We start from the raw sequence: 12,034 nt of genomic DNA, 5'->3' as shown, positions 1-12,034 counted from the left end.
AAAAAAAAGAAGCATGAGTCTTCCAATTTTGTTCTACTGTTTTAATTTTTTTTTTTTTTTTTTGGTTATTTTACCTCTTCAATTTTCATATGAATTTTTAATCAACTTCTAAGTTTAGGAAAAGCTAACAGGGATTTTAATACAGAATGTTCTAAATATGTAGGTCATAGAGGGGAATACTGTCATCTTAATTATAAGCCAGCTGATCCACAAACATGATGCCCTCCCATTTATTTAGGTCTTCTTTAATTCTTTCAATGTTTTATTATTTTCAAAGTACAAGTCCTTATACTTCTTTTGTCAATTTATTCCTAGGTATTTTATTCTTTTTAAAATTAAACTGTTTTCTTAATTTTGCTTTGGATTGTTCATTGCTGGTATACAGAACTACAACAGATTTTTGTATATTGATCTTGTAACCCTCCACCTTGCTGAACCTGTTTATTAGTTTACTAAGAGTTTTTTAGTGGATTCCACAGGATTGTCTATATTGAATGTACACACAGACACATACACAGACAGACACATTCTAATTAGAAATAGTTTACTTCTTTCCAATCTGGTTACCTTTTATTTCATTTTCTTGCTTAATTGCCCTAGCAATGTTGAACACAAGAGGTGAAAGCAGACATTCTCTATTTTTTTTTTTTTTCCATAAATGACCTTTTTCAGGTTGAGGTAGTTCCCATCCTAGTTTGTTTTAGTCCTGCCCTATATTTGAGAGTGTACACTGACACAACCTTTCCACAAAACCACCTGGTAATATGTGTCAAGAAAGTTCAAAGTTCAAATCTTTTGATTTAGTAATCCTTTTTCTAGTTCAAATCTTTTGATTTAGTAATCCTTTTTCTATTTAAGAGAATAATCAGATGTGAATAAAAGTTTAATGCATAAGGACAACAGAATGAAAGAAATCTGGTTTCAATGTCTCCAGACTCACTAACTGCTAGAATTGATGGGATATCTGCTCAATAATTCCAGGACCTCTGTTACTCACTACTTGATTTCTATCTAACTGAACCTATAATTCAGGGGTAGTCAAGACTTTTCAGAGCAGATAAAGTCCCTTCTTTGGTTAAAGGTATATGAATAGCTGCATATCACTACTAGAATTTCCCAGTGTAAAATTTCAACATAGGCTACAGTAAACACCTGAAAGAACCTAAATATGCAACAATGGAGAAATGCAATGTGGTTCATTCAAGTGACAAATTATGCCAATAAAAAAAAGCATGTTATTAATGAAAGAAGCAGAATCTCAGTTTGAAAATAAATAATCATAGATACATGAGAAAACACATAGGGAAAAAATACAGAAAAATAACAGTGATTATATCTGGATGATTTTGTTTTCATCTTTATATTTTATTATCCAAATTTACAAAAATAAACGTATTACTTTTATTATCAAGTAAAGAAAGCCTCTATGTTAACATTTTCCTTTCTCCTTCTCCACCCCACCAAGTTACCCACTACATAGTAATAGTGCTACACAAAAAGAGGGTAATAGGATCTTAACACTATAAAACCCTGCCTGATACCATTATTTGGAAATTTCACATAAAATTCCAGATACAAATAAAATGTACAACTGAGACTATTTTATAAATTTTATCTTTTACATAACATAATGAGTAACAAAATATAGGAAGCCTGCAGTATATAAAAAATTTAAACTTCCAAGAACTTTTAATCCTGCCTCAACATGCTGCTGGAGGCCCAATGTAATAGAAAAAATCTGTAATAAAATAACCTGCAAGTTCATTAATTTAAGGTGAAAAAAAAAGAAGACATACTTTACAGTTGCTAGAAACAGATTCTTTAGCAAAGTTCTTTTTTTTATTTGGTAGGTTCCACAGCTTGTAGTATTTAAATTTTTTCACTGAAACTCTACACCTGCAACTAAAATTCCAACAATTATATATTAACTGAGTTAACAGTAAGGAAAAACTTCTGGACACAAATAAGTTTGTGATTCATATATCAGTCGGATTTAGATCTAGCAAGTACTGACCCTTCTGGTTCCTAGAAACTAGCCTGAGTCAGGTGTTATTCTTTTTAAATCCCAGCAACAATCAATAGAACTTGCTGCTGCAACTGCACTATCCAAAATGTAGCCAAGAATAACTACAGAACACTTGAAAGGTGGCTAATGCAACTAAAGAACTGAACTTGCGCACCTCTAGAACCTAGTACAGTAGTATAGTAAACATCAGTGTAGTGAAAGAATGAACGAGTCAATCAATAATGCTTGTTTCACAAAACTTAAAAGATATTAGTTTTACATTGAGGGAATGAGTTCATATTTTTTAAGAAAATGAGATAGGGAAGGTAATTTTAAAGCAAGATTTTTTTTAGGGGATATGTAATCTTTCATTGCCTCATAAAACAAATTATGACAGTCATAAATGAGATGCACTCCTCTCTACTTATCCAAATTACACTCATCTTTAATATTCTACTTATTCCACAGAACCTTCTCATGTCTGTATCTTATTCATTTACTAAAAACTTAATGATAATCTACCACGTGCTGCACACTATGAATACATAATAGAATGAAATTCAGTCCTTGCCTCTAGTGACTTCAATATGAATAGGATATGAAAACAAGTTGAAATAGAAAATACTATAACACAACTGTGTATAACATGCAATGGAGCAGCATGTGAGAATCAAGAGACAGTAGAGGAAGTGACATTTGAGAATTCTTCCTTTGACAGGAGAGTAATACTTTGTCAGAAGCATTTACTATAGATTGTTTTCTTGATTTTTAGGAAAAGTTCAAATTAAAAGATTAATCAAATTCTCTCATTAAACAAATGCGAATATTAAAAGTATTACAGCATTAAAAGTATTATAGCTAACTTGACTTGTTCATAGCAATTAGAATACTATTTTTTGGTTTTTCAAGATATTATGTTGCTAGAGGCCCAATGTAATAGAACAATAACATTGTGTAATTGTGTGTGTGTGTGTGTGTGCGCGCACGCGCGTGTGTTAGAGTGAAGAAATTTAAGCTCAGGGAAGCAGAATGTGTAAAGACTTTAAGATAGAGAAAAGAGCACTAGCGTATCTGACAACTCAAAAGAACAATGTGACTGAAGTCTGGTGAGGAATCAGAAAAATGGCATAGATAGGTCTCAGAAATAGAAAGGGGCGTGATCCCACAAATCAAAGTAGAAGGTCCACATGTTGGAAGAAAAACAAATGTATTAATTTGGCTATAATATAAGGTTAATGAAAAGCAACATTTGCACACAACTCTCAGGTATAAAATTTTAATTTAATTCTTACTACACCACAAGAGAAATAATGTTTCTCTTTAATGGATGAGGGGATAACAGGCTCAGATGGCCTAAAGGCCTTGCTAATAAGGTTGCACTGCTAATAAGCTAAGTCACCAATCCTAGACACACTAGCCCAATCAAACCAGTATCCTTGCAACTACACAATAAGGAATGAAAAATAAGGATAAAAATACATACCAGTTTAAAAGGCAGGCTAAGGAATATGGGTTTTATTATGGACAAAAATGGAAGTGATATTAAAAAGATGATTCTGAGAATCTCCACAGTGCATACAGAATACTTTCAAACAGAAGCTCCTCTATGCAAAAACAATTACCATATATTATATCAATCACTGTACACTATGTTCCCCAGAATAAAACTGTGTGTGTATGTGCATGCATGTGCATGTGCGTATGTATGCATGTGCGTGTGTGTGTGACTGGGAACAGGAGGCAGCTAAGTACCATGTTCAATCAGAACACACCTACTTACTGATTTTTATTAGAATTAGTTTGAAAAAAGAATTCTGCTCTTTGAAAACCACAGATTATAAAGGAGTCAACCCTGGCTCCAAAAACTTACTCAGAAGATCTAAAACCAACTGGCAGTAGAACATTTTTCACCCATCATATGCCTTGCCCTAATGATAACTACTTTAATAAACGCACTAACTTCTTTTCAGTTTTTCTGCTAAAAGCCAACCATGTACCAGTATAGTTTATTAAATGCAATTTCAGGTAAGATTTTTGCCTCTACACTTTTAGAAATAATATATAAGCCTACCATAGTTTCCTTGTATATTAAGGCATTATAACATTAAAAATATAAGGTATATATACTCTAATACTACTATAAACTTTCTCAGTCATTAAAAAATAGAGACTACAGATTATATATTGATGCTCAAAAACCAACTACTACTAATGAATACGTTTGGTAAATAAGCTTTGATGTTTACTTAGGTGACTCAAAAACTACTAAAGTAAATAAAACAATGCTTCAACTCAACTACATTTAAAAATATAGTTTGACATTAAGGCAATAGTTTTATGTACCTAATAATTACTCAAATAGTATCTTTAACAAAACCTGCAAGTTAGCAAAATCATAAATACACAGAATTGGTTATGTAAATATGCACATACCTTTATCCTTCTTAAAATCCAAAGCATCTTCTTTATCAGTAACTATCTCCTTCATATTGATAATACTCTGGTGAGTAAGCTGCCGGAGAATTTTAATTTCTCTAATTGCTGTAATTGGAAAGCCTTCCTTTTCATTATCTAAACGAACTTTTTTTAAGGCTACCATTTCTCCTATTAGAAAATTAAATAAAATCAGGTTATCAGATGACAAAAACCACATGACATTTTTCTTAATTTTAAATTTAATTCATAATTTCTGTTCCTCTCTCTTAAAATTACAATCCACAAAAAAAATTTTAGCTTCCAACATACCAAATTATAATGTTGATAGTTCAAGAAATTAACTCACATTAAATTCAAGAAATTAAATTATGAGGTATTTATCCAAACTATGGAATACTATATAGCTGTATAAAAATATATTGTTACTTTATGCTCTCCAAGATATATTAACTGAAAAAAGTAGGATGATAAAGAGTAGATCCATTACACTGCCATTTTTAAAAAGTAAAGGGGGAGAGGATAACTATATCTAAAATGCTAATATATGCATAAAATCTCTCCAAACAAATGAGAAAATTCTGTAGATTGTACAGGTGAGAAAAAACACTCAGACACTTTAACTTGCCCAAAGTTGCCCCCATTACCCAGTAGTTAAAGTGGGATTCAAAATTTGGTTTGGCTGTCTCAAAAGTATGTGCTTGTCCCACTTCACGAAACAGCCTCATAATTTAGATATGAGTAAGACTGTATCAGATAAAATCTAAACATTAAATAAAACATATGCATACAGAAAAATTCTATTGTAAGAAAATATTCACTATAACAAAGATTTGTTCATTCCACTTCTTTAAAGAAAAAAGGAATACTGTACTCACAAATTTTCCAAAGGAAGGTTTATCCTTTTAACCATTAAAATGTATTTGTTTTTATGGAATTTTAAAATGTAGGATGATTCCTTGTTTTATTAAACAGCTTTAAAAGTTATAATTTAATGTCTTCGATAATGCTGAAATATTGTTATCAATATTATTAGTCTGTAACTGCCTTCAGGAGTTTCTAAGCATAAAGTAGTCGCCTCTGTATTAAATGGCCTGAAATAGCTATGCTATTTTAATCTACTGGTTTATTTCAACAATGATTATGAGATTATACACTGGCTCTGTGCATTACTTAGTAAAATTCACAGCCTCTGACAGTTATTTTTTCCTCTTCAGAGAGGAAAATTTTAAAACTTTCTCTCAAGTTCCTGATTATGTTCTGAAAGATAAAGCTGCTAAATCTGGCCCCCAAATAAAGGGTAATTTCTACAGGAAAAACAACAACATATTTTAGCTAAAATAAGTGGTATAAGGCTTACTACAACAAAATTTACTACTGAGACTAAAAAAGGTCAAGATACTTTTTTCCTATGATTACTAAAAACATAAGAATGTATTCACCTTAAAAAAAAAAGAAACCTAAATCCCACCATATTACACATCACAAACACTAAAGAAACACTTTAAAAATATATAAATGTACACGTAACCACTTACATGTACTCCTATCTTACATAAGTGCACATAAAAATAATAAAAAACAGGATGAAAAACATGATAAATTAAAACTTAACTTTTTAAATCTGAAAATCTCCCAAGTTATATATTAGAAAAGAAACACAAATTAATTACATTCCATAGGCCCAAAGATTCCCAGCATTTGGCATTCTTACCAGTGTCTTTATCTCTGGCCTTGTAAACTTGTCCATAGGTACCTTCTCCAATAATTCCGATGATATCAAATTTATCCACGCAGCGTTTTCCCCAGTCAATATCTTTTTCTTTGATTTCACCATAGCGAGGCCCACATATTCTATCAAATATAGTTCTGAAGTTTTTATATACAATCAAGCAAATAGAATAAACTGTTTAATTATCAATATCTACCCTCCATCCAATCTGATATCCTTTATTTTCCCCTACCCTTCCATATTTGTGATCTAAGTAAAGTAACTCTGGGATTTGGTATTATAAATTATCATGGAAGTCAAGGTATCATTTTCCAAGCTGATTCTTCTTCTGCAGACTAGTATTTAAACTGGGAAAGAAAAGAAGTAAAACTTGAATGAAGGACTTTCAGAAAAACATAATTTTTCAGTGAGTGAACAAAAACGGCCCCAGTAAAAAGAGTCAAAGTTCTCTAACCAATCTTCAGAAAGTTGTTTTTCATTCATTGACTTCATATATCTGCTTGCAAAACACAAAATTTTGATAAAAAATATTACCAAAAATCTTAACTATGAGGCTATTGACAAATTTAGACATTGCTCAAGTTATCTTTAAAATGCAAATATCACAAAGACTGGTGTTTTAGTCTAAGTACAAAAGTGTTAATAAAATCAACTCTCAGGAATCCACACTTTCAGTGTGTGTGTGTGTGTGTGTGTGTGTGTGTGTGTGTGTGTGTGTGTGTGTGTGTGAGATATGATAAATATTTGACATTCTTCAAAAAGCATTTTAATATTCTGGTAGATAAAAGAAGTTCAAGTAAAGGAATAAAGCTATTAATACTCAAGGAGAGACTATTTTAAAAGTTTTCTAACTTTCTGCTTCATACTAGAAAATCACCTCACACCCTTACACTAGGTGCTACCTGAACAGCAATGCCTAAATCAGATCTATCTCAACGTCTTACACTTTCAACTGGTTAAATAAAAATTTTAAAAGGAATCAACATTCTCCCATCTTAACTGATGAACAGGTTTCAAAGGAAAGAGTTATCTCCAGGCACTTACTTGAAGCTAATTTAGAATACAGATTTCAAACCTTGCATTTCAACTCTTGCAAAAAAAGAATGAATTTAGTTATAGGAACAAAAGAAGCTAAAAGCAAAGGAAAGCATAGCCACTTGCCCATTACTAATTTTGTTTGGGCTCACTGAATGCCAACTTCTACCTTGTTCAATTTCAGTGATTCTATGCTACTTAAACATCTTAATTATAGAAGTTTTCTTTAACATATACAATACCCCAAGAAATTAATACATTACAAACTGTGAGAGAAAATTAAATTTGATTTTATTATTTAGAATAGGTATGTGAGCAACTATGAAAAATTTTTTTCAAAACTAATAGAATTTATTCATATACTTAAGTTGAAAGAACACACATTATTTAAAACTTAATTTTGTGTGTTATGATTTTATAATAATCCAAAATCACCTCTGATCAATTTAAGAGCAGGTAGAAAGCAAACACATACTTAGGCCTCCTTTTACTATGTAACTGTGTTGCTGTTTTCTTTTCCTCTGGACTCTTTGAGAGATCATCTCCTCCAGGTAGCTCAGGGGGCAGTGGCAAATCAGCAAGTAGACATCGTAGTTTCTTTTCTACTTCTTTTTTAACTGCTTTTACTGAAATATTACCTCGTAAACTAAAAAGAAAAGGAATCAAACAACACAAAAATTTAATTCGTTGAGAAATAAAACTGCAGTTGTCTTACATTTAAGTAGCATACAATGGTTATTTTCCAGCTAAAATAATATACTATATTCAATTGCAAAATATAGAATTTGGGGGTATAAATTATATAGAACCAGATCAAAACTAAGGAAATCTAAACAAAGTATAAGATTGTCAATATTGTTTTATTAATTTTAACAAATGTACCATACTAATGTAGGATGGTAATAATGAGGAAACTGAGTGCAGGATATACAGAAACTATATATATAGTTATCATTGTAATTTTTCAGTAATTTAAAACTTCTTAACATTAAAACGGAAAGTCAACGGTCATGTTTTACAAGAAAATCCTTTAATTTTGTAATAACATTTGGTTTGATTCTGGTGAAGAGACAAAGAAAACTGTTTTGTTGTAAGAAATAAAACTGCATGCTATTTATTATTCATCTTGCCCATTTAAGTAATCACAAACAACTAATTTAGCTTCATCTCTTTTCAGGTTAACTTTTCTAAACTGGACACTGATTCTTTTAAAATTTTTAAGGCTCTAGCTTACTAGAATTGTGAACTCTTTAAGAGATCATCTCCTCCAGGTAGCTCAGGGGGCAGTGGCAAATCAGCAATTAGAGATCATAGTGAAATTTTAAGCTCAGTTTTGTACTTTTTATGAATGCATAAAGAGCTCTAATTTTTAAAGTATATCTTAACTTGATAACTGATTATTTTAAACCTCTCAGATATTACAAAATCTGTTATCTAATAATATGACATGTTGAAAGAGAATCATAAAATGAAAAAATTTGAATTTCACATGCTTATATAGCAGTATGGGTCTCATAATGAAAAAGTTTAGAGAGACTACACTGCTGTGGTCCTAAGTTACTGAAGTTATCAACATATATCATTTAATATTAATTATAACTTCTATTAATTCTGAACATTAATATGATTGTACAAGTAGGTCCTTTAATACCATCTGATAAAAACTATCAATAACCATAATAAAATTGTACCTTTTCTTCATAACCCTGTGTTACTCATTAGAAGGTTCTTCAACAGAGAAAACATGCTCAAAAGAAAATTGGTTTGCAGTTTTATTTTTAGACTAATGGTAACAGAGAGCCCACTTTTCAATTTTACTGTCCCATTCAACAGATACAGATTGGACACCTCTATTACATAAGGAGATTACAATGGAGATTTAACAATGAAAACAATAACAAATACATTAAAATACAGTTCCTCTCAGAAAAGAGCTTACAGTTTTTGGAAGACATAGTCAGGTAAGCAACAGGGTAAAGTATTATACAAAAGATTCCAAAGTAATGTCGTAGCTGAAGGGTAACTAAATCAGGATTGAAAGACAGTGAAAGCTTCTTTCTAGAATAGGCACCATTTGAACTCTGAAAATAAGGGTATGCAAAATAATTTACTTAGAAAACTGTAGTCAACCACTAGTAATTAGGTTTTAGTCAAAAATGTGCATTTATTGGAGGATTCAAATCAACCTATTTTGGGAGAAAAACTAAATAAACTAGAAGCCTTAATTTTACTTATAATTTAAAACTTAAAAGACTGTTTATATTCAAATATGCCATTATATTAACTATCAAATTCAGCAAGATCCTTAAACTTAAGAGAAATGAAATACTGCTTGCCAAGAATAACACTATATAATTAAAAACATTGTATTTCACTGAATAGTTGCAAAAACCAAATAGTGATTTTTAAAAAAAACTTCCATATACTAAAGCAACGAAAACAATAAAATGCCTTAAAAAATGTATGAGAACAACAAAAAACTTAAAACATCTAATTGATGAACATAAAACTAAATCTGAATGAATAAAAGAAACCAAGTTTTTGTGTGGGAAGCTAATATTATAAAGCTGTCAGTCTCAAAATTTTAGTCTATTACATTTAATAGAGCCCCAAACAAAACCCAAGGAAGAGTTTTTTAAATACAACTTGACAAGCTAACTATAAAAATCTAAGAATAAAACAAAAAACTGCCAAGAAATTTCTGAAATATAACGAAGCAGGATTTGCCCTGTCATATGGTCAACCTACCTAAAAAGATCTCAAACTAGAAGCCAAAGCCTGGCTGAAGTCAAAGAATATGTATTATTATCTACCCAATGTTTTGTAAAACGGTATGACTCAATTGTTAATATTTGTAAATCAGAAGATTTATATAAACATTCAGATTCCAGGCTTTAAAAAAAATCAAAAACTCTAGCAATACTGGGCCCAAATTTGTGTACAGCAGCATTGAGTTTGAGGCTGAACAGTAGGGCTGTTCACTAATCAGTAATTTATTCCACCCCTCATTTTACATTACCTGCCTACCCCTATAATAGATATTTGAGTATGAGAGCCAATATACTATGCATCTAAATAAGTTAGAACAAAAAGGTACTGGCAAAGAAATAACAACATATTAATAGAAAAGAGAGTCCAGAAACACACGGTTGTCTATAAGAATTTTTATCTATAGCACCACACATCAGTGATATGGATTAGTCAATAAATGATGTTACTAATTGGATCTATTATTCAACCGGTGATAGGGGAGAGCCACGTCTTTCTTCTTCATATAAAAACCAAAAACAAATTTCTGTGAAGTATGAGATAACCTTTCTTAAATTTATAAACTGAGAAGTTTTAAAGAAAAAATAATAGATCTGACTACATTTAAAAAATGGAAAACATCCATATAGCCAAAAACAAAAATAAATCTCAAAGACAATCAACAGACTCTGAAAGGTAAAAGTCAAGATACTTCACATAAAGAGCACATAAAAATCAATTAGAAATAAAAGGAAAATAATTTTAAGGAAAAGCTAACATAAGATATGAACAAGCAATTCACTAAAAAAATAGCCAATAAACGTTCAGAAAGATGCTCTATTTTAATAATCAGAAAAATGTAAAATTAAATCATTACCTATTTTAAAGACTGTCAAAAATTCAAAACTGACAATATTCAATGTTAAAGTAATTTCATACATTTGGGTACATAAATTGCTACACAGTCTTACTGAGATAAAATATGGCAATTTCTAGCAAATATTTTTTTACGGTGACACTGAAAAATATGGAACGTTTCACAAATTTGCACGTCATCCTTGCACAAGGGCCACGCTCATCTTAAAATTGTTCCAATTTTAATATGTGCTGCCAAAGCAAGCACTCTATAAAATTTTTAAATGTGCACTTTGACATCACAATATGCTACAAAAACGGCTCAAATGTACATAAAATATTGACATGAGAATTTAATAGCAAACAATTATAAATCTAAATATTGATTAATCAACGGCAGAATAGTTAATAAGAGCATGCTGTATAGGATAGGAATACTGAACTTATCTATACCAACATGGAAAAATCTCCAACACACTAAATGAAAAAAATAAGTCAAAGAATATTATGCACAGTATGATCCTAATATTTTTTAAAGAGAAAATAATTAATGTTATATGAAAACATATAGTTAACAGTCTATCTTATGATTTTCGGGGAGTAATGGATTCTAGGTCTGGGAAAGAAGCAAAGTTCAAAGTGAGACTAAAAGGTATTTAGCCAGGAAATAAGGAAGTACTCAAAACATCATGGATGGACCTAGAGATTCTTATGCTGAGTGAAATAAGTCAAAGATAAATACCATATGATTTCACTTATATGCAGAATCTAAGGAACAAAAAGAACAAACTAATCAAAAACAGACTCACAAATATAGTGGACAATTTGGCGAGGGACAGCGGGGAGATGGGAGAATGGGGTGAAGGGTTAAAGAAGTACAAATTAGTAGTTGATAGTTGGTCACAGGGATGGGGAGCACGGCATACGGAATGCAGTTAGCATTAAGATGATGTTTAGGTGGAGGGCCAGGGGAGGGTGAGAGCAGATAGGGGGATCGTTTTATGAACTATATAGATGTCTAACCAATGTACTGTATACTTGAAACTAATTTAGATTAAAAAAAAATTTTTTTTTAATGGGGAACAGGGGGAACCAATAGGGTCATGTAAGAAGGACAAAGGAGTCAGCTTAAAAGAGTTCTCATAGGTCAAATTTTGGACAACTAGAGCATCAAAAGGAAGAGCCACTGTATCCAGTACTGAATCAATCTTTGGCCACACATACGT

The 12,034-nt window shown here is 31.0% G+C and overlaps 1 protein-coding gene and 1 pseudogene across 1 annotated transcript in view; both read right to left on the bottom strand.

Annotated features, from left to right (window-relative positions):
* The window catches only part of CDK13 (cyclin dependent kinase 13), a 90,668-nt gene that overhangs the window by 49,781 nt on the left and 28,853 nt on the right, over positions 1-12,034 (bottom strand). Inside the window, 3 exon segments of the mRNA XM_025041944.1 lie at positions 4,439-4,609; positions 6,153-6,292; positions 7,681-7,851. Of these exon segments, the coding sequence (XP_024897712.1) occupies positions 4,439-4,609; positions 6,153-6,292; positions 7,681-7,851 (482 nt within the window).
* LOC112473593 lies at positions 10,975-11,074 on the bottom strand (annotated as a pseudogene).

The sequence above is a fragment of the Pteropus alecto genome, unplaced genomic scaffold (genome assembly GCF_000325575.1).
Source record: "Pteropus alecto unplaced genomic scaffold, ASM32557v1 scaffold109, whole genome shotgun sequence".
NCBI lineage: Eukaryota > Metazoa > Chordata > Mammalia > Chiroptera > Pteropodidae > Pteropus > Pteropus alecto.
The sequence above is the reverse complement of the archived record's forward strand: the minus strand, read 5'-3'. Positions and strand labels throughout refer to the sequence as shown.